Raw genomic sequence first — 24870 nt, 5'->3', positions numbered from 1 at the left:
TCCTTCTTCTTGGGGTTGGTTCTTAATTTGTAGGGTCTTTCTCTGGAACCGTTTCCCACCTCTTCTTGTCTTCTTCCTGACTTGTCGTTCTTTCTGTTCCAGTCTGTTCTCTTTTGTTTTTTCCGGTTGGTGTATTGGTCCTGGCTATGATAGTTTTTTGGCTTCCTGGTGTCTTCTTTTGGCTCCCCTTCCTCTAGATCTGCCACAGTGGGTGCACGCCTATTTTGGCGTAGAGATGTTAAATCGTCAGTACAGAAAGAGGTCTCCTCCCCCGAGTCACTAGAGAAGGAGACTGATTTAGTGCGATTAGGTCTTTTTTCTTGTGATTGATAATCAGTGCTATCAATTCAAAGGAGCATCTCGACAGGGTATCATTCCATTTATTCACAAACATCTCGTCATCTCTGGCGAACGTAGGGAACTTCCTAATCCTTAGGCCTCTCGGTATTCTGTTCAAGGCCACATATTTCTCCAGTGTTACAATATCCCAACAAAGTAACAGTTCCTGTGACATATATTTTTCTAAATTTTTAAAAATTTCCGGGATTATATCATCATCATCTTCATCCAAATTATCATTGTTAAAAGCTGTTTCAAGCTGGTTAAACCTTTCGAGTCTTTGTTATATATATACACACATACATATATATATATATATATATACATACATACATACACGAAAAATGCTGCTGCACACCAGGATTTATTGTGAAAAGTTAATCCTTTATTTGATCGACGTTTCGGTCCTCACCTTGGACCTTTATCAAGATACATCAGCAGACAAGTGAAAATAATTTATAGACTCACCCACCATACACCCACCACCAAACCACGCCCCTGTTGCAGGAGTGTGTGTTTAATCATTAACTGAACCTTCATTCAAATGACATGTGATTTCCAAAAAGTTTTTTGGTCTGTAAAAGAATACAAAACACACAATATTATATAAATAGTTTAAAGTGCAACCTATAAAACCATTAAAATGTTAAAAAACATATAAAGCATGTCCTATAAATGTTAAAAATAATCGCAGTGACAATATATATATATACATATACAGGCCCGGACTGGCAATCTGTGGGTTCTGGCAAATGCCAGAGGGGCTGCTATAAGGTCCCATGGAAAGTCAGTATTTAGTGGGCTGGTGGGGGCTGATTGGGCCTCTGTGTACCTGAAATGCCAGGGCCTATTTTAATTCTCAGGGCCTATTTTAATTCTCAGTCCGGACCTGTACATATACATATACATACATATATATATATACATACATATATATATATATATATATATATATATATATATATATATATATATATATATATATATATACACATACATATACATACATATATATATATATATATATATACATATACATACACATATATATACATATACATACATATATATATATATACACATACAGACAGACAGACAGACAGACAGACAGACAGATAGATAGATAGATAGATAGATAGATATATTCACATATATATATATATATATATATATATACACAGAGAGAGGGAGCAGATAATGCAAAGCAGGGGCACTCTTCTGTATAAATGAATATAATTGAGGCTCTGATGATGAATGCAGTTTGGTGTTTGGCCGCTCCTCATGGCAGCTTTGTGTCCAGTGTAAATGCAAGGAAACAACACTATATAATTAAGACTCTACAAACAATAGAACAGAGAAAAACAGCAGCAGCAGTAAAGCTACTATGGATACGGGCACCTTGGGAGCAGATCATATCCACACACTGACGACCTCAGATACAGAGTCACACGCATGTTACCAGTTATTTCTATGATATTTCTATCAGGGAGTAACATGGGTGCCATGATGAACTGCCCAGCACGACTCTGACCACCTGGCCCACAAGGAGAACCTACGGTGAGTGCAATTAGCCAATGATCTATTGTTATTTGTAATGGAAACCATTTGGAAATGGACTTGGATGATGGAGAGCGTTACTTGGAACAAGAGTGTGTTACTGTGAGACTGTGTAAGGCTACACATTTATTTTTATTGCTGCTTTTTATTACTCTTACTTCTATTCAGGCCTCTCCTATTCATATTTCAGTCTCTTATTTAAATCAATGCATGGTTGCTAGGGGAATTTGCACCATAGCAACCAGATGGCTGAAACTGCAAACTGGAGAGCTGCTGAATAAAAAGCTAAATAACTCAAAAACCACAAATAATAAAATATGAAAACCAACTGCAAATTGTCTCAGTATATCACTCTCTACATCACACTAAAACAGAATTTGATCACCTTTAAATTGAATTTTAGTATGGTGTATTTAGCAGTTTGCAGTTTCAGCCATATGGTTGCTAGGGTCCAAATTCCCCTAGCAACCATGCATTGATTTGAATAAGAGACTGGAATAAGAATAGGAGAGGCCTGAATACAAAGACGAGCAATAAAAAGTAGCAATAATAATACATTTGTAGACTTACAGAGCAAGTGGGGTCAGTGATTCCCATTTAAAAGCTGCAAAGAGTCACAACAAAGCAAATCATTCAAGAACTATAAAAAATAAAAAATGAAGGCCAATTGAAATGTTGCTGAGAATTAGCCATTCGATAACATACTTAAAATAAACTAAAATGTAAAACCAGCCCTTTAATTTTCATTGCTATTTATATTTTATTTAATGCCAATATGACTTTTGTAACAACGCCCCCTGCTGGTCAGTTAGAAAAGCCCCCTGGGCAATTTTAGATTTTTTTTATAGGTTTACTTACCCTTAACATACTGATTTTAGCCACAAGCCAAGAGAGTTTACTGCCTTGTAAAAGAGATACAAATGTATTTAAGTGCAGCTGCTCAGTGTTCCGGCCAAAAAGCCTCGTATTTTAATTGAGTTTCAGAAACGTTGTATCTTTTTTTGGCATCAGGAGATGAAGGAGAAAGTCAGGACATTTCAGTAAGAAACCCGGGACTGTGGGCTGAGCTGTCATAATCAGGACTGTCCCGCAGAAATAATTGGCATTATTGCAGCAATTGTATTTAAATAGATAGAGACACAGTGGCAGCTCTGGTGACTGTACAGCAGGTATGTAGCACTTATGGGCAGTGACGACTGGCCCACCTGTATACCAGGGGGCACATTTACTAAGCTCGAGTGAAGGATTCGAAGTAAAAATACTTCAAATTTCAAAGTATTTTTTTGGGTACTTCGACCGTCGAATAGGCTACTACGACCTTCGACTACGACTTTGATTCGAACGTTTCTAACTAAAAATCGTTCGACTATTCGACCATTCGATAGTCGAAGTACTGTCTCTTTAACATACTTCGGCAGTTTAAACCTACCGAGGTACAATGTTAACCTATGGGGACCTGCCCCATCAGTTTTCTAAGGTTTTTTTGATCGAAGAAAAATCCTTCTATTGATCGTAGGATTTGCGGTAAATCCTTTGAATTCGATATTCGAATTCATAGAATTTTACTTTGAGGGTCAAATTTGATGGTTTATTAACCCTCGATATTCGACCCTTAGTAAATGTGCCCCCAGGTGTCAGTGGTTCCTCACGCTGCTAAACACTTGGCCTATTTCATGGCCATTCCCTGTTTCTATGAGAACAAAGAGGCTAAATAGATGGAATAATAGATTATAGTATGTAAAGAAAAGAGACTAGGAGAATAGAGGTTGATTGAGCAGAGGAAGAGAAATAGTACTAAGTGTGGGGACCTGGTGAAAGGATTTTGGGTGGGCCCCTGGTGTCCCAGTCTGACACTGCTTATGGGAGGTACCATTGCACCCCAAACATAAACATTAGCTGCTATAGCACCCAAGCCATAAAAACGGACTACCACTCCCTCCATCTAGTACCAGATTCCCCTAGTTTGGCAGACATATCAGGGTGCAGATAATGCTCCCACCCACATGGGCAGTGCACCCCTATATTCTACAGGCTTTATACTACTGTACTACTATACTACTATACTATTATACACTATACTACTATGCACTATATACTACTATAAAACTATACACTATACTATACACTTACTACTATAATACTATACACTATGCTATACACTATACTACTACTGTATAATACTATACTATACTAGACACTATACTACTATAATACTATACACTATACTACTATGCACTATATACTACTATACTATACACTATACTACTATAATACTATACACTATACTATACACTATACTACTATAATACTATATACTATACTACTATGCCCTATATACTACTATACTATAATACTATACACTATACTATACACTATACTACTATAATACTATACACTATACTACTATGCACTATATACTACTATACTATACACTATACTATTATAATACTATACACTATACTACTATGCACCATATACTACTATACTATACACGATACTACTAAACACTATACTACTATACTATACACTATACTATACATTATACTATACACTATACTACTATACAATATACTACTATACTATTATACACTGTACTACTATACACTATACTACTATACTACTATTCACTATACTATACACTTTACTACTATAATACTATACACTATACACTATACACTATACTATACACTATACTATACACTATACTATACTACTATAGTTTACTCTACACTATATACTATACTATTATACTACTGTACTATACACAATTCTACTATACTTTACACCAGTGATCCCCACCAGTAGCTCGTGAGCAACATGTTGCTCTCCAACCCCTTGGATGTTGCTCCCAGTGGCCTCAAAGCAGGAGCTTATTTTTGAATTCCAGGCTTGGAGGCAAGTTTTGGTTGTATAAAAACCAGGTGCACTGCCAAACAGAGTCTCAATGTTGGTTGACAAATGGCCAATCACAGCCCTTATTTGGCACCCCAAGAACATTTTTCATGCTTGTGTTTCTCCCCAACTCCTTTTACTTCTGAATGTTGCTCACGGGTTCTAAAGGTTGGGGATCCCTGCTATACACTATATTATATACTATACTATACTATACACTATACTACTATACTATTATACTATACACAATTCTACTATACACTATACTATATACTATACTACTATGCTACTATACTAAAGTATACACTATACTACTATACTATTATACTATACACTATACTATATACTATATTATACACTATACTACTATACTATTATATTATACACTATACTACATGCTATACTGTTATACTACTATACTATACACTATACTTTATACTATACACTATACTACTATGCTACTATACTATACACTATACTATACATTATACTACTGACTCTGTCATTTAATTGCTCTTGAGCGTAACTGGAGGACAGGAGTGAATATGGTACAATCATAACCCCCTTCCCCCCCCCCCAAACCATGAGGGTGTCCATTCAAATACATTACTAATAATTTCTATGGTCATTTCCCCACAGAATTTTATATATTTATGAATGTTTATCCCTGTTTACGCTACTGAAAATTCAGCCCAGTACTCTATACTTTAAACTGGTTAACTTGACTTTTTTATGATGTACACACAGATATTCTGCATTTGGTTTTCATTTTTTAATATTTGTGGTTTTTCAGATATTTAGCTTTTTTTGATCAGCAGCTTTCCAGTTTGGAATTTCAGCAGCCTGGTTGCTAGGGCCTTGTTTACCATAGCAACCTGGCAGTGGTGTAAATTGGAGACTGGAATATGAATAGGAGAGGGCCTATATAAAAAGATAAAGAATAAATAGTAACAATAATAATACAATTGCAAGCTGTATTTTTAGCTGTTGGGGTCAGTGACCCCCCCAAGCTGCAAAGATGCAGGAAAGGAAGGCAAAAACTACAAGAAATAAATAATGCAGACCAATTGCTAAGTTGCTAGGAAGAGGTCATTCTATAACATAGTAAAAGTCAAAAACTCAATGGGGAACCATCCCTTTAAGTGACATTTACAAGAATTTACCGGAAGCCGTGTTTACTTGTAGCTCTCGCATCAGATAAAGTAAAAATCCCCCGAAACACCTGCCCCCCGGCACCCACTGTTTGTTACACCCCGGCAGTGTCAGCTTGTTAATGAGAATTACCTGCAATAAATATTAACCACTTCTACATCTGTCCCATTAATGTATCCTTTTATATAGACTGTGCTCCCAAAACTGTGCCGGATGGAACAGATACCGCCGCCATTACACCTGTTTTATATATTGGCCACAATTACATTGGAATTATGGGAATAAAAACTGCATTGTGTGTAAAAAAAACATGCCAACCTGTGTCCCAATTTGCACTTTGCACATTCTTCTTGCACATTCGTTTCTCCTGTAATTCCATAGTTACTCCAGTAAATACAGTAAATACTCACCATATTTATCTGCAAGCAATCAGGAGAACAATGGGCACAGTGTGAAGGCGGCTAATGGCTATACACTCACAGATCTGGCGATTTTGCCAAACGAGCGGATCTCTGCCCGATATGCCCACATTGAATTGGGCGATATCGGGATGATCCGATCGTGGGCCCTAGAGCCCAACAATCTGATCATAATGGGCAGTTGGATTGTGGAACTCCATCAATGAATACATGCAGTCGGCGATCCGACGGGATTTCAGAGGGCCCCACACACGGGCCAACTCGGTCTGTCAGCAGCTTTTATCAACCCGTGTATGGCCAGCTTTAGATTCATGTTTGACAAGGTTGCCTGTTGGAGGGCCCCATACACAGGCAGATAAGCTGCCAAATCGAAAACACCTGAAACAGAAGCTTAAATTTGTCCATGTATGGCCACCTTCACAAAGACATACAATGTTTCAGTCACGCTCCCTTCCCAGAGACTATTATCCACTGTTACTATAGGCACCATCTCTCCCTACTATACCTGCTATCCCACAGTCACACTCCCTTCCCAGAGACTATTATCCACTGTTACTATAGACCCCATCTCTCCCTACTATACCTGCTATCCCACAGTCACACTCCCTTCCCAGAGACTATTATCCACTGTTACTATAGGCACCATCTCTCCCTACTATACCTGCTATCCCACAGTCACACTCCCTTCCCAGAGACTATTATCAACTGTTACTATAGGCACCATCTCTCCCTACTATACCTGCTATCCCACAGTCACACTCCCTTCCCAGAGACTATTATCCACTGTTACTATAGACACCATCTCTCCCTACTATACCTGCTATCCCACAGTCACACTCCCTTCCCAGAGACTATTATCCACTGTTACTATAGACACCCTCTCTCCCTACTATACCTGCTATCCCACAGTCACACTCCCTTCCCAGAGACTATTATCCACTGTTACTATAGGCACCATCTCTCCCTACTATACCTGCTATCCCACAGTCACACTCCCTTCCCAGAGACTATTATCCACTGTTACTATAGGCATCATCTCTCCCTACTATACCTGCTATTCCACAGTCACACTCCCTTCCCAGAGACTATTATCAACTGTTACTATAGGCACCATCTCTCCCTACTATACCTGCTATCCCACAGTCACACTCCCTTCCCAGAGACTATTATCCACTGTTACTATAGACACCATCTCTCCCTACTATACCTGCTATCCCACAGTCACACTCCCTTCCCAGAGACTATTATCCACTGTTACTATAGACACCCTCTCTCCCTACTATACCTGCTATGCCACAGTCACACTCCCTTCCCAGAGACTATTATCCACTGTTACTATAGACACCATCTCTCCCTACTATACCTGCTATCCCACAGTCACACTCCCTTCCCAGAGACTATTATCCACTGTTACTATAGGCACCATCTCTCCCTACTATACCTGCTATCCCACAGTCACACTCCCTTCCCAGAGACTATTATCCCACTGTTACTATAGGCACCATCTCTCCCTACTATACCTGCTATCCCACAGCCACACTCCCTTCCCAGAGACTATTATCCACTGTTATTATAGACACCATCTCTCCCTACTATACCTGCTATCCCACAGTCACACTCCCTTCCCAGAGACTATTATCCACTGTTACTATAGACACCATCTCTCCCTACTATACCTGCTATTCTTTTTGCCACTTTGTGCTTTCTTACTATTCTACAAAGGAATTAGTTTAATTATATCAACATTTAACTTGCCTTTCACATCCTTTGCCCTGTGAGACCATTATCCAAAGCAGTGGGCAGGTATATTCCTTTCTCAGTAGTTATGTACAGACAAGGACTGTAGGGGGGAGTCTGGTCATTAGTGCAAATACATCTTGTCAGCTGTCCTGGGCCTCCATTCGCTCAATTACTCAGTTGCCCTTGGCTATTGAACTGCAGAGGTCTAGTCTCATAGCCCACAGGGGCCTATTTAATATACCCCAGATAATTCCCTTGCTGTGCTTTCAAATATTTATGTATTAATGTTATTGATTGGACACATTTTCTAAAATTGGATTGCAATGCAGGTTACAAGAATCCTTCCTCATATAAACATCATATATATTCAATAAACAAACTGCAAAGCTGCTTTCACTATTCATGGGAAGCCGTCTCATCCTTTGGTGGTTAGTAGCTTCAGAAAAATACGTTAAGGAATAAGTAAGAATGGTAAATTGTTTTCTGTGATGTTAGAAGACTGCATTATGCAAATGAACCTTACATTAATTACATTAGATTAATATATATATTATTTATGTTTCCTTGCTGAATTGTGCTTAGTACAGGGAATACCTATGCTGCCATAGTTTTATGGGATCTCTCTGTACAGACTATGAGCAAACTTAGGGACTGTTCCTGCTGAATTGTGCTTAGTACAGGGGAATACCTATGCTGCCATAGTTTTATGGGATCTCTCTGTACAGACTATGAGCAAACTTAGGGACTGTTCCTGCTGAATTGTGCTTAGTACAGAGAAATACCTATGCTGCCATAGTTTTATGGGATCTCTCTGTACATACTATGAGCAAACTTAGGGACTGTTCCTGCTGAATTGTGCTTAGTACAGGGGAATACCTATGCTGCCATAGTTTTATGGGATCTCTCTGTACAGACTATGAGCAAACTTAGGGGGCTGTTCCTGCTGAATTGTGCTTAGTACAGGGAATACCTATGCTGCCATAGTTTTATGGGATCTCTCTGTACAGACTATGAGCAAACTTAGGGGGCTGTTCCTGCTGAATTGTGCTTAGTACAGGGAATACCTATGTTGCCATAGTTTTATGGGATCTCTCTGTACAGACTATGAGCAAACCTGGGGACTGTTCCTGCTGAATTGTGCTTAGTATAGGGGAACATTTTCTACATCTTGGAACACTGATCATTTTGAATGCAGTTGCCAGGGCTGCTGTGTGTTTATTTTCTTGGAGAGAGTTGCAGTGTTGTTATATTATTATTAATATTTATATATATATATGATTATTCAGGATTTTTGCAATTTTTTTGCCCAGAATTCCTGCATCATTGCAGACGCACCAATTCTGGTAAAACCATCAAACTCTGTGCATATTTTTTGCTAGATGCTGTCCTTCTAAGCGCCAGCAGGTGGCAGCATTTTTCTTATGTCTCTGTGCTGGTGGGCAAGGCTGCTGGGCTTGTGCAGAGGGTTTAATGGAGACGCAGTGCAGTGTTTGCAGTTTCTTTATGACTCTTTTGTTGAATTCCTGTTTCTATATGTGCTGCAGAAACTTGCCGTAAATACCTACAAAACCCATTTGCTGAATGTTCTGCAGGTATCAGAAATGTCCTGGCACACTGGCTTCACTTTATGGAGAAATGAATGTTGATTTTCTATAGATTATCAATAAAATCTCAGTCGATTAAGGGGATTTTCTCAAGGGGCTCAGGGCATTTGTGTTCACCACCAGCGATTGAAGCCTACAGCCTAAGAGTTAATTTCTCATGGGAAAATGAGCGACGCTGTAGCATTTGTTCTTATCTGTGTCTGAGGCTTTTTAGCTGCACAATGCAACTCCCTGCAAAATTGCCCAAGCCGCTTTCTTACCACCATCCCAGGAATTTAAAGATACGATGAAACCAGTTATGAACAAATGGTACAGTCCATACAAAAACATGGCACACTGGATAGTCCAAGAAATGGAACCTGGCGCTGAACCTTTGAATTAACTTAGTATGATGCAGAGAATATTCGGAGACAATTTGCAATGCATTTTATGGATATTGAGTTATTTAGCTTTTTATTTAGCAGTTCTCCAGTTTGTAATTTCAGCAATTGGGTTGCTAGGGACCAAATTAGCCTAGCAACTGTTCACTGTGCACTGGAATATGAAAAAGATGATTACTAAAAAGTAGCAAGAACATTACATTTGTAGCTTTAGAGAGCAATGTTTTTTTAGATGGAGTCGGTGACTCTTACTTGAAAGCTGGAAAGAGTCAGAAGAAGGCAAATAATTAAAAAAGACCAATTGAAAAGTTGCTTAGAATTGGCCTTTCTATACCATACTAAAATTAATTTAAAGGTGAACAACCCCTTTAAAGTGATACTGACGCTAAGAATTTTCTTTTCAAAATATCAATCTGCATTAAAAGTTTTGTAATGCACCGAATCCACTATTTTGGATTCAGCCAACCCCAAAATCCTTCCGAATACCCAACCGAATCAGAATCCTAATTTGTATATGCAAATTAGGGGTGGGAATGGGAAAACTGTTTTTACTTCCTTTTTTTGAGACAAAAAGTCACATGATTTCCCTCCCCACCCTTAATTTGCATATGCAAATTAGGATTCGGTTCGGCCGGGCAGAAGGATTCGGCCGAATCCTGCTGAAAAAGGCCGAATCTTGGCCTGAACCAAATCTTGGATTCGGTGCATCCCTATGTAAAAGCATCTGGCAAACACTCTTATAACAAAATTAGAAATAGTATACAAAGACAACATCATGAGAGATATAAAAAAGGTATATTTTCTCTGGTCAGTATCTCTTTAAGGGATATATTGAGGAATTCCCCTAGGTCAACCAACAGCGAGTGGGAGTGACTGGGAGACCCTAGGAAGGTTGAATCCTGGTGATTTACAGTTGGGTGACCCCCCACAATGTCAGCACAACCCAGTCTCCCAACATACTAGGGTTCAGGCCTCGGATTTGTGGAAAGGCCACCAAGGCCTGGGCCTAGGGCAGCAGGAGTTTAGGGGGCGGCATGCTGTCCAACCACATCCACATTGGTTCAAAAACACCAGGGATGCGCTGAATTTTTTAATTTCCTGTGTGTCAATCCCAATTGCTCTGGTCCAGATGATGAAAATTTTCACGAATAAAGGGGAGCGGACAGGGGTGACCACTGTGTAATTCCAGCCCTGCTAGGATTCGGCCTTTTTCAGCAGGATTCGGCCGAATCCTTGTGCCTGGCAGAACCAAATCCTTATTTGCATATGTAAATGAGGGGCGGGTAGGGAAATCACATGACTTTTCATCACAAAAGATGAATTTGTTCCACTTTTTACTTTCCTGCCCCTAATTTGCATATGAAATTAGGATTAGAATTTGGTTTGGTATTCGGCCAAATCTTTCACCAAGGATTCGGGGATTCGGACGAATCCCAAATAGTGGATTTGGTGCATCTCTACAACATACCCCATCCATCTGCCTGTCATTTGCCCCATCTAGTGACATGATGAACAAGTAGCAAGTATATAACTAATGGCAGCATACAGGGCTGGTTGGGTCTGGGTTTGGACATAGGTGGGTTCTGGTCAGGTGAGGATTAAAGTTCTGCTGACGGGCCCATCACTCTCCCAGGGAGAGACCAGTGATCCCCAACCAGTGGCTCTGGATCAACATGTTTCTCACCAACCCCTTGAGTGTTGTTTCCAGTGGCCTCAAAGCAGGTGCTTATTTTTAAATGGGTTGTCCACTTTTAAATTAACTTTTATTATGATCTAGAGAGTGATATTCTGAGACAATTTGCCTAGCAACCATCCATTGATTTGAATTAGAGACTGGAATATGAATATGAGAGGACAGAATAGAAAGTGGAGTAAGAAAAAGCAGAAATAACAATAAATTTTTTAAAATGGGGTCAGTTTGAAAGAGGAAAGGCAAATAATGCAAAACTATGAAAAAAATAATGAAGACCAATTGAAAAGTTACTTAGAATTGTCCATTCTTTAACATACTAAAAGTTAAAGGAGAATTCAACCTGTAATAAAAGAAAAACCCTCCCCCCTACCCTGGGTAGACCCTCCTACCCCCCAGCCTACCTGCCCCCCCCTCCCCTGGGGCAAATGCCCCTAATTTTTTACTTACCCCTCCGTGCAGATTCTGGCCTTGCAGTTCACGGCAGCCATCTTCTTCTTCTCCAGTAATCTTCGTGTCTTGACGGCATTTTCGGCTCATGCGCAGTTGGAGTAAATTTCCAGTACCGAACCACTGCACATGCGCCGAAAGTCACGAAGATTTCCGAAAAATTTTCGGAAATTTCAGTGACTTTCAGCGCATATGCAGTGGTTTGGGACCGGAAATTTACTCTAACTGCGCATGCACCGAAACTTCCGAAAAAGACTGAAGAAAGAAGATGGCGCCCGTGAACTCCGAGGCCAGAATCTGCACGGAGGGGTGATTAAAAAGTTAGGAGCATTTTCCCGGGGGGGGGGCAGGGAGGCTGGGGGGAGGATGGTCTACCCAGGGTAGGGGGGAGGGTTTTTTTATTGCAGGTTGAATTCTCCTTTAACTTAAAGGTGAACCACCCCTTTAAACTTGGAGGCAAGTTTTGGTTGCATAAAAACCAGATGTACTGCCAAACAGAGTCTCCTGTAGGCTGCCAATCAACATAGGGGCCACCAATAGCCAATCAGAGACCTTATTTGGCACCCACGGGATCTGTTTTTATGCTTGTGTTGCTCCCCATCTCTTTTACATTTGAAAGTGACTCACAGGTAAAAATGGTTGGGGACCCCGACTGTAGACCCTGTGGTGCTTGAAGCATTTGAAACCATATTGTTATTCAGAGTCACACCGTAGAGGGGGCATGTTGGCTTGAGAATCCAGCATTGGATCTTTGCGAGGAAAGATGATTAAAAAAATACATTGAATTATTTAAAGCTACCGAGCCGAATCCCATGAGCTTCATAATAATCATCCGTGTACATCTTGTGTCTTACAGTAAGATCCGGCAGCCATGGAGGACAAGGGTTCCTGGTTGCAGAATCAATATGACAAGTATCTAGCCTCCATAACTAGGTCAAACTTTGACAAGGCTACGTCAGGTAAGTGGACCTGTCACAAACACAGTGACCTGGGGCTCCTGGCCTCTTCCTGGGCACAGCTGGCTGAAAATTACATTTGTGAGATACAGGAAAGTGTTGTGATGTTGTCCTTTTTTACTTGACCAGAGAAAGGTCAGATGACTCTACTCTTCTCACTAACTTCATGTTCTGAGCAGAACACAATAACAAGACTTTCCTTTTCTCACTAATTTAATTTTCTCATGACTGTGCCTGAAATAAACATCAGGAGGCGTTGTTGTTTCATATTCATGCCATTAGTAATGTAAAAACCGCTAATATTTTTAAAAATAGAAGAAAATGGTTAATGAGCAATTTTACATTCATTGGTTTTAAGGGTTTACGTTTCCTTTAAAGCTGGAGTGTCCAACTGGAGGCCCGTGGGCAAGGTGTGGTCTTCTAGTGGATTTTCATGGCCACCAGGATGCTCCATTGGCCTCTTTGGATGACATAGTGCCATTTTAGTAGAACATAGTACAATGAATAAGTGGCCCACTATATGGATACAGTTGGACAGGACTGTATTAAAGGCAAACTAAAGTACCTAACGAGTAATAATCCGTTATGTTTCTGTCTCTTCTTAGGCTTCGCTGTACAGTTTCCCATTTATATATTAGCACAGTTTGGTAGCAAGTGAGGCTAAAGCTGGTTAATTCCATTGACCTCAGAGCCGCAGAGAAAATTCCCCTGAACCAGAGAATAATCAAATATGTATCTGAGGCGCCCACAGTGCAGTAAAGGAAATCTTCATATCAGGACAGGTAGGCCCCTAAGCCCTATTCCCCATAACCCTACCCTTAGGCCCCTAACCCTACCCCTATCCCCAATAACCTTATTCCCCAGGTGAGAGAGAGATACTGTAACATAAACATACCTTCTGGGTGCCTTAGCACCCCTAAACTCCCATGGAATTAGTGGCTATGGTTTGGGTTTTCATCCCATACCCTATGCCTATGAAATAGTGTAGATTAAATGAATCGAGATTGAACTCAAGTAATGTAGATTTTAGGCACCAGCCAAACTGGGGGTATCATTATTGTAGGGCCAAGCACTGAACCCCCAATACTTCTTGTTCCTCTTATCTCCAGGTGTATAGATTTAGTTTCACCTAATATTTAAAACCCTTCTATATAATAATCATAGGCAGCTCCTCACTAGATGATACCATATAGAGATATATATATATATACATACAATTTTTGTAATGTACTTTAAATTATTTAAGGTCGCAGTTCCTCTGAAATCTACATTGGCCTGAGCATTAAGCAGGAGGAGGATGAGCAGAACAAAGTTCAACTTCCAGAGGAAGTGGCGTCTCCTGGGTCTCCGACATCCATCCTAAAATATTTTATTCATCTCACAAAGAATGTTAATGAACCGGTAAACATGGCACCATGATGGGTTTAGTACAGGTCATCTAGGCTGTTTACATTTAAGTTACTGTTGTAATTTAAATTGGTACTGCCAATTGGGGTGGTTTTAAAAAGGTTGTTCACCTTTAAATGAACTTTTAGCATGATTCAGAGTGATATTATGGGAAAATGTGCAATTAGTTTTAATTTTTTTTTATTATTTGTGGTTATTTAGCTTTTTATTCAGCAGCTCTCCAATTTGCAGTTTCAGCAATCTGGTTGCTAAGGTCCAAATTACCCTAGCAACCATGCATTGATTAGAATAAGAGACTGGAATATGAATAGGAGAGGCCTGAATAGAAAGAGGAGTAATAAAATGTAGCAATAACAATAATACATTTGTAGCCTTATTACACATTTGTTTTTAGATGGGGTCAGTGACCCCCCACACATTTGAAAGCTGGAAAGAAGAAGAAGACAAAATATTAAAAATACTATAATAAAAGAAAAAATGTAGACAAATGTAAAAGTTGTTTAGAATTGGCAATTCTATAAAAGTTAAATTACAGGTGAACCACCCCTTTAAAATGGGTTTGCAAAACTCTAGTAGGACATGGCCTAATGGGTCGGAGTAACGTGGTGTAGCCAGAAGAAATTTACTTTACTTTTATTGAGCTCTTTTGCAACAGTTGGGATTCAGATAAATATTATTATTACTGCAATAAAAACTTATATTTTATGAGGTTTTTTTTAATAGTAGAACATAAAGGAAATGTGCCTTTTTTGCATTCCAGATTGACCTATGTTTAATTGATGGAATGATTAGCAAAGGTGCAGATATCAATGAACCTGACAGATACGGGCAAATAGTATTGCACCAGGTATGTTACGTCTCCCTTTTCCGACAATTATTTAGTGCAAAATTTGCTTTTATGTCTAGTAACCCCTAGCAACCAATCAGAATTTTATTTGAAAGCAAAATAAGCTAGGGGTTTCTAGATGAGGAGCAAACATTGTGCCCCCTTGGTATTACCCAAATGTCGACTCCCTTTGTTCCTCATGCAGGTGGCCAAAAGCTGGCAGATTGATGTTGCCCGGTTTTTAATTGAGAGAAAGGCGGATGTGAATAAGGCCGATGATTTCGGGATCACGCCATTGCACGTGGCCGCTGCCGTGGATTACGCAGAGATGGTGACTTTCTTAATAGAAGAAGGAGGAGGTGAGTGCATATAATATAATATGAGCGATGAGATTGCAACGGAAGGGGCCCCAGAAAGCTTAGCTGAGGAGGAGCAAACAAAACCACCTAATATTAAAATATAGAAATACATTAAAGGATGAGTAAACCTTATAAATAAGTGAATGTAAAATTGATGAGAGGGCGATTCTAAGCACTTTTGTACTTTCATTATTTATTTTGTTTTTATTCCAAGATATTAAGGGATACATGTGCTGTTAATATGAATGAATTTTGTTACAACAGCGCCACCTGCTGGTCAGTTTCCCACCAGTCTGACCACCAAGTAGTCAAGGAAGTTGTCAGGAGAAAGAAAGAGGCTGTTGTGATGTTCTTTTGCTTAGGAAAAATATAGAAACCTTTCTCAAATCTTTCCTAAGCAGAAGAACATCAGAGCAGCCTCTTTCTTTCTCCTGACGACTTCCTTGACTACTTGGTGGTCAGACTGGTGGGAAACTGACCAGCAGGTGGCACTGTTGTAACAAAATTCATTCATATTAACAGCACATGTATCCCTTAATATCTTGGAATAAAAAGAAAATAAATAATGATTGTACATTTTTAAAATTTCATAGAATAGCAGCCTTGTCAATTTTGCATTCACTTATTTTAAAGGTTTACTTATCCTTATCAGTGATCCCCAACCAGTGGCTTCTGAGCAGCATGTTTCTCACCATACCCTTGGATGTTGATCTCAGTGACCTCAAAGCAGGTGGAGGAAAGTTTTGGTTGCATAAAAACCATGTGCATCGCCAAACAGAACCCCCTATAGACTGCCAGTCCACACATAGAGACTACCAAATAGGGATGCACAGAATCCACTATTTTGGATTCGGCCAAACTCCCAAATCCTTTGTAAAAGATTCAGCCGAATACCGAGCCGAATCTGAATCCTAATTTGCATATGCAAATTAGGGGTGGGAAGGGGAAACATTTTTTACTTCCTTGTTTTGTGACAAAAAGTCATGTGATTTCCCTCTCCGTGCCTAATATGCATATGCAAATTAGATTCAGATTTGGTTCGGCCGGGCTGAAGGATTTGGCCAAATCTTAATCCTGCTGAAAAAGGGCGAATCCGAAACCGAATCCTGGATTCGGGGCACCCCTACTACCAAATAGCCAATCACAGCTCATATTTGGCACCCCCAGGGGCTTTTTTTCATGCTTGTGTTGTTCCCCAACTCTTTCTACATTTGATTGTGACTCATGGGTAAAAAAGGTCAGAAACCCCTGATCTAATTCAGTGGTGCCCAGACTGTAGCACTGGTCTCCATTGGAGGTCAAAAGGTATTGGGTATGGAGGTCGTCCCTTGCCTCCTGAGGCAGCATTAGGCGGGCAGTATTTCTGCCCCACAGACATGATTTGGATGTTTCTAATCACTTTGTCTTTTACATTCTGCAGCCAATATCAATGCCGTCACAAAGGGGAAGCAAACCCCATTGCATTACGCAGGGAAACACGACGCTGTGAATTCGGTGAAGGTTCTTATTGACCACAATGCAGAGGCTTATAGTCGGGATCACAAGCAACGGACCCCACTGCAACTCGCTGCTGAGCTAGGTAATAGACAGCAGCCTGGCTGGAAAACATGAAGTTGCTCCTGGCCTATTATTGTAATGCTGCTGGACATGATTTTCAAGTTCTATAAAATGACCAGGCTAGAGGTCATTGTTCCCTACTGCCTTTCTCTTCTTCTCTCCTGCCATGCCAAATGATTAGTAATAATCTGGGGGTGTGGTTTATAAAGTTGTTTATAGAGTGGGCTTAGTCTGATATAATTGTGTATTCCCTGTATCTACCAATGCTGATGCACATTTACACCATCTGAGGTGACCATGGCCTGGTTATTTTCAAATGGGCTGTGTATGTCCCCTATTCAACATGAGCTTAAAGGGCAGAAACGGAACTAGAGGGGGGACGGGCCCTGGCGCAGGACGCGCAGCCGGGCCCCCCGCCCCCCTCCCCCCTCCGTACACCCGGAACTGGCCGGGAATATGCGGCGCGCGGACTGCCGGGGGGCCCTGAGGGGCACCCCCTGCTCCCCCGGTAGTTCCGCCCCTGTTAAAGGGCATGTAAAGTCTAAAATAAGGCTAGAAATGCTGTATTTTGTATAATAAATATAAACATGAACTTACTGCACCACAAGCCTAATCAAACAAAAGATTTATGCTTTCAAAGTTGCTACAGGGGGTCACCATCTTGTAACTTTGTTATACATCTTTGCAAGACTAAGACTGTGCACATGCTCAGTGTGGTCTGGGCTGCTTGGGGATCGTCATAAACAAAGCTGCTTGAGTTCTGTATGGCTGGGAAGTAAGGCGGGGGCTCCCCCTGCTGTTCATAAGTATGATTGTTTCCCTGCTCAGCAGTTCGGGACCGTCTGACAATTCCTATCCACAGCAGTAAATGAAGGGAGAATTTCACTGCATACAGTCAGCTTTCTTATAAAAACGGTACACATTATTTAATTAAAGTATATTGGAGATAGGTTTCTTTTTCATTAAAGAATGTAAAAATGGGATTTTATTTTTTTGCCTTTACATGCCCTTTAAAGGATAAATAAACCTTAAAAATAAGTGAATGTAAAATTGATGAGGGGGCTATTCTAAGCACTTTTGCAATGTACATTCATTATTTATTTTGTTTTTATTCCAAGATATTAAGGGATACATGTGCTGTTAATATGAATGAGTTTTGTTACAACAGCGCCACCTGCTGGTCAGTTTCCCACCAGTCTGACCACCAAGTAGTCAAGGAAGTTGTCAGGAGAAAGAAAGAGGCTGCTCTGATGTTCTTCTGCTTAGGAAAGATGTGAGAAAGGTTTCTAATTTTATTCCTAAGCAGTTTGTTTTTATGTGTTTCCGACCAATCAGATCGTAGTGAGGCTGCCCGTCTGCTGATAAACCTTAAAAGTGATGCGGGTGTCCAGGACAATACAGGACAGTCGTGCATGACCCTTCTGGTAATGAATATGCCCCCTGTGGTAAGTGTCACACGCTCATAGTAAAAATGTTATGGCTGTAGGGTAACTCCCCTATAGGAACCAATATGGTTTCACTCTTCCCATTGGTGTTGCAGTTACTGCAGACCCCTGAGACCCGGGGCGTAACTACAGAAAGGAAGTAGACCCTGCATCTGCAGGGGGGGCCTAGGAGGTATAGAGGTCCCAATTCATGTAAAATCTCTAGACATTTTGGGGGCATTTGCTGTGGGGCCCAGTAATATCTAATTACGCCACTGGCTGCTTCCCTGGCATATACCCATGTGTCCTGCTGTAAATCTATGGTTTTAAGTGGGTGGGTAACTACGGATCTGGGGAGGGATGCAACAAGTGCAAGGGATCTTTCAGCCATGAAATCATTGGTTTTTATATAGACAGTTATGGTTTGACCTCAGACACTTCCAGTTAGATATTAACAAGCTGCTGATTCTATACTTAAGCAAATGTACTGATTTCCTCTCCAATTGTCTTAAGTACTGCTGCATCCTCCTGCATCATTTATTAACGAGATTAATCCCAATTTGTTTGTGTGTCTTGCGTTCTGTCGATCTATGCACAGCATTTATCCGCCCACATTTCCAGGCTTCACCGTTAATATATGGTTAAAAGGAAAAACTTCCTCTTCTAATTTGCATCCTTGTTCCACTTAGTAATGTCCATAGACATGTATAAATACTGTATATGTTTAGCCTTGACTTCTAATATCCTTATCATTTACAGTAGGGGGTACATTATCCCTTATAATACATGAATGATACTCAGAGTTCCCTGTATAACTCAGCCTGCAGCCTTGTGCCTTTATATGGTCACAGAACAACCCCTCAGTGACTTCTAATATCCTTATCATTTACAGTAGGGGGTACATTATCCCTTATAATACATGAGTGATACTCAGAGTTCCCTGTATAACTCAGCCTGCAGCCTTGTGCCTTTATATGGTCACAGAACCCCCCAGTGACTTCTAATATCCTTATCATTTACAGTAGGGGGTACATTATCCCTTATAATACATGAGTGATACTCAGAGTTCCCTGTATAACTCAGCCTGCAGCCTTGTGCCTTTATATGGTCACAGAACCCCTCAGTGATTCTAATATCCTTATCATTTAGAATAGGGGGTACATTATCCCTTATAATACATGAGTGATACTCAGAGTTCCCTGTATAACTCAGCCTGCAGCCTTGTGCCTTTATATGGTCACAGAACAACCCCTCAGTGACTTCTAATATCCTTATCATTTACAGTAGGGGGTACATTATCCCTTATAATACATGAGTGATACTCAGAGTTCTCTGTATAACTCAGCCTGCAGCCTTGTGCCTTTATATGGTCACAGAACAACCCCTCAGTGACTTCTAATATCCTTATAATTTACAGTAGGGGGTACATTATCCCTTATAATATGAGTGATATTTTCGCCTTCTAAAACAGTAGGAGTACAGTCTATACATATTGTCAGAGAACCCTATGGTGAATTATTATAATTACCACCAGTAGCAGTAGGGCAGGCATTTGGGGGGTATAGGGGGTACAACTGTAGAAGGGATCATCATGTCTGTAAACTAATATTTGGTATAATTCAATGTCACTGGGTGGTTTCTTAATGAACCAGTCAAATTGAACATTTTAACTTAAAATGTTCAATTTGGCTGGTTCATTAAGAAACAAGTAGTTCCTGGTGGCAATATATATATATCTGTATAGTACCTGTAGTATTGTTACATATTTAATGTTAGACGTGATTTATTTGTACAATGTGTCTATTTGCTTTGGCTCTAGGCATTTCTTGCCCTGGATCAGTTCTTCATTAAAGACCGAGCCAACAGGAGGCAGCATTTCTATCTGAATTTGGTGCAACCACGAACTGCAGGTGATGATTCAGGAGGGGAACAACATTAGCAAAATGGGTGAATGAAGAAAAACAGAGAGAAAGATTGCGTGTGGGCTGTGAGAGACATGTGGATGGCACGGTACCAGGGATTAAGGAATGGACACGGCAAACATAGTAACAAATCTCTGGGTAGGCAAGATCTGGGAGATTTTTTTTAAGCCCCATCATGCAACGATACCCTAAGCACTCTGTTTTATACCCCAAACATGTATCATTGTTGCAAAGCTGATCACTGCAACATTGTCTCTGAAATAGGGATGCACCGAATCCAGGATTCGGTTCAGGATTCAGCCAGGATTCGGCCTTTTTCAGCATAATTTCAGCAAGATTAGAATTTGGCCAAATCCTTCAGTCCGGCTGAACCGAATCCGAATCCTAATTTGCGTATGCAAATTAGGGTCGGGATGGAAATCGTGTGACTTTTTGTCACAAAACAAGGAAGTAAAAAATGTTTTCCCCTTCCCACCCGTAATTTGTTTATGCAAATTAGGATTCTGGTTCTGTATTCATCTGAATCTTTTGCAAAGGATTTGGGGGTTCGGCCGAATCCAAAATAGTGGATTCGGTGCATCCCTAGTCTGAAACACCAACAATATCGCTGCCCTCAAACTCCCGTGAACCACCTCCCATTCAGCACACCAGTTCCCTAGTTATACTGCTGCCAAATAATACATTGTAAAGTAGTAACATAGTAAGTTTGGTTAAAAAAGTTCAACATTTTAAATCTAGATTTAACCTGCCTAACTGCCAGTTGATCCAGGAAGTCAAAAAAACCCATTTTAAGCCTCTCCAATTTGCCTCAGAGAGAAAAATTCCTTCCTGACTCCAAATGCAATGGGACCAGTCCCTGGATCAACTTGTACTATGAGCTATCTTCCATATCCCTGTATTCCCTCACTTGCTAAACACCATCCAACCCCTTCTTATGCTGGCCATAGATGTTGAGATTTTTAAAAGATCAGATCCTGATCGTGAGACCACGATCTTCTCAGAACGATCGTACGAATTGACCATCAACTAAAAAGACCAATTTACCAGGAAAACAAAGGGGAGCTGCCTGCTTGGCCCTGCAAACATAGAGAGATTGCACTGGGGCCGACAAAGATTTTTTGACCTGGTGATCAATTTCCCGACAGATGTCGGCCGAAAAATCGTAAGAGGTACGATCGTTCGAATACCACTAACCACACGATAATTTCGAAGGATTGGTCGGGCTTCCCTAAAATCGGTCGTTCGGCAAGAAGAATCGTCGCGTCTATAGGGAGCTTTATACCTATCTAATGTATCAGCCTGTACCACTGATTCAGGGAGACAATTCCACATCTTCACAGCTCTCACTGTAACAAACACCTTCCCAATATTTAGCTGGAACCTCTTTTCTTCTAATCGGAATGGGGTGACCTTGTGTCAGCTGGAAAGACCTACTGGTAAATAAAGCATTAGAGAGATTATTATATGATCCCCTTATATATTTATACATAGTCATCATATCACCCCTTAAGCGCCTCTTCTCCAGCATGAACATCCCCAATTTGGCCAGTCTTTCCTCATAGCTAACATTTTCAATACCTTTTTACCAGCTTCGTTGCCCTTCTCTGTACCCTCTCTAATACAATAATGTCCTGTTTGAGAGATGGAGATCAAAACAATACCTCCCAACTGTCCCTTTTTCGGAGGGACATTCCCTCTTTTGACAGCTCAACCCACAGTCCCTCATTTGTCCTGGAAAGTCCCTATTTTCTCTGCACTGAGCAGCCAGAAAAAGAAAAAAAGTTTCTAACTTAATTGGCTTTTAGCAGAGAGCCCAGAACAGCTAACAGGTGCAAATAAGATACTTTGTAACAATTTTGAGACAAAATATACAGTTTAGAGAAATATTTTCAAACTTTCAAATTTTGTAAAATGAACATAGGGGGTGTAGCCACACAAAGGGGCGTGGTCAAAAATTTTGCTGCGCTACGCGCAAACATTTCCTCCCCATCTTTTTACTTCCAAAATGTTGGCAGGTGTGCAAAACCAAATGGCATATTTTAGACGGGGCCTTACCAGTGGTCTGTACATTCATATAATAATATCATTATGAATGTTTACTGAATCATTTATTACAATTCTTATTTTTGGGTTCACATCCCCTTTCATTTTAAGGTGAAACGTGCCTTTAAAGAGTTAAAAGAGGATTCTCTATCCCTGGTTTATAGTACTTGGAACACTGGGGGCAGATGAGGGATCGCTTATTGTCTCCCTCCTGTACAAACATTAGTATGAGAGCTGGCGTTGCTTCCTGGCACTCACAGTCACTGCCCGGGCAGACAAATGGTTTGTTACATACATCGCTATGTGTCTGTTTACATTACAGATTTCAACTTCCCAGAAACTGTAGCAGTTGCCTCTGTTTCCAGCTTGGCTTCCTTGAAATTTATTTTTTTATCTCTAGGGAGTTACCTGGAAATGGTACAAAGCCTTCTCCTACTGGAGTCTGTCTATCCACGCACCTGCCCTTTTTAGATTTATTTATTTTACATTATGGGCTGAATGTACGTTTATGGCTGGTTTAAGCATTCATATACAGTATACAGCCCCTGTAGCATTGAATTAAAGGGATCCTGTCATGGGAAAACATGCTTTTTTCAAAACACATCAGTTAATAGTTCTACTCCAGCAGAATTCTGCACTGAAATCCATTTCTCAAAAGAGCAAACAGATGTTTTTGTATTCAATTTTGAAATCTGACATGGGGCTAGACATATTGTCAATTTCCCAGCTGCCCCTGGTCATGTGACTTCTGCCTGCACTTTAGGAGAGAAATGCTTTCTGGCAGGCTGCTGTTTTTCCTTCTCAATGTAACTGAATGTGTCTCAGTGGGACATGGGCTTTTACTATTGAGTGTTGTTCTTAGATCTACCAGGCAGCTGTTATCTTGTGTTAGGGAGCTGCTATCTGGTTACCTTCCCATTGTTCTTTTGTTTGGATGCTGGGGGGGGGAAGGGAGAGGGTGATATCACTCCAACTTGCAGTACAGCAGTAAAGAGTGATTGAAGTTTATCAGAGCACAAGTCACATGACTTGGGGCAGCTGGGAAATTGACAATATGTCTAGCCTCATGTCAGATTTCAAAATTGATATAAAAAAATAGGTTTGCTCTTTTGAGAAATAGATTTCAGTGCAGAATTCTGCTGGAGCAGCACTATTAACTGATTTATTATGAAAAAAAAAAAGTTTTTTCCCATGACAGTATCCCTTTAACTTTTAGTCTGATGTAGGGAGTGATATTCTGAGACAATTTTGCAAATGGTTTTCATTTTTTATTATTTGTGGTTTTTGAGTTATTTAGCTTTTTATTCAGCAGATCCCCAGTTGGCAATTTCAGCAATCTGGTTGCTAGGGTCCAAACTACCCTGGCAACCATGCATTGATTTGAATAAGAGACTGGAATATGAATAGGAGACTATTGGAATAAAAGTGATTTTAATTGGAGTGCTGCAATTCGCTTATATATGAATAGGAGAAGCCTGAACAGAAAGATGAGTAATAAAAAGAAGCAATAACAATAAATGTGTAGCCTTACAGTGCATTTGTTTTTTGGATGGGGCCAGTGACCCCCATTTAAAAAGCTGGAAAAAGGCAAATAATTCAAAAACTTAAACTAAACTAAACTCCTAAACCAGAATTGCAAGGGAGCTGTACGAGATGTTGTTTTGTTGATTTTTGGCCATGCTAAATGTTCTGGGAGCCTAAGGAGGGAATCTTCTCAAAGGTACAGGAGTTTATCAAGGGGTGGTATTTGAATTTGTATCAAGCCCACCTTCATCAAAATAGTTTGTGCTCCTTTCTATGCAAAGGGATTTGGTTTGATGTAATAAATATTCCTTATTAATTCTGATGGGTGCCTTTTCTCTTCAATCTAGATTTCGATGGATCACAAGCCAGGTCTCCAGTAAGTTCCATTGAAAGATTAATTTAAATGTTTATGCCAACGTTCTCTATAATTCCGTGTAGGCTGTGCTCTCTTATCTGCTGAACTCAAGTCTCAGTGGGTCAGCTGGTTCTGAGCAAGTATATTTTCTGACCCTGAAGCATTTTGAACTTTATTGTACAGGTAGGGGATCCCGAAACCTGTTGTCCAGAAAGCACTGAATTACAGAAAGGCTGTCTCCCATACACTCCATTATAATTAAATAATCCAAAAT

The 24870-nt window shown here is 40.2% G+C and overlaps 1 protein-coding gene across 2 annotated transcripts in view; it reads left to right on the top strand.

Moving 5' to 3' along the window:
* The first annotated feature begins 1737 nt into the window (after positions 1–1737).
* cat2.S (calcium transporter 2 S homeolog) overlaps positions 1738–24870 on the top strand; it is a 56884-nt gene continuing 33751 nt past the window's right edge. The window contains exons 1-9 of one of the 2 annotated variants that reach the window (XM_018223953.2): positions 1738–1896; positions 13080–13182; positions 14426–14580; positions 15347–15433; positions 15618–15771; positions 17192–17350; positions 18664–18773; positions 20572–20662; positions 24589–24617. In XM_018223953.2, coding sequence (XP_018079442.1) covers positions 13095–13182; positions 14426–14580; positions 15347–15433; positions 15618–15771; positions 17192–17350; positions 18664–18773; positions 20572–20662; positions 24589–24617 — 873 coding nt within the window. In that variant the 5' untranslated portion in view covers positions 1738–1896; positions 13080–13094. Of the gene's footprint in view, positions 1897–13079; positions 13183–13784; positions 13962–14425; positions 14581–15346; positions 15434–15617; positions 15772–17191; positions 17351–18663; positions 18774–20571; positions 20663–24588; positions 24618–24870 lie in introns of those variants that run through there. The other variant, XM_018223954.2, reaches the window with a different exon arrangement.

The sequence above is a fragment of the Xenopus laevis genome, chromosome 6S (assembly GCF_017654675.1).
Source record: "Xenopus laevis strain J_2021 chromosome 6S, Xenopus_laevis_v10.1, whole genome shotgun sequence".
In the NCBI taxonomy this organism is placed as follows: domain Eukaryota; kingdom Metazoa; phylum Chordata; class Amphibia; order Anura; family Pipidae; genus Xenopus; species Xenopus laevis.
The sequence above is the reverse complement of the archived record's forward strand: the minus strand, read 5'-3'. Positions and strand labels throughout refer to the sequence as shown.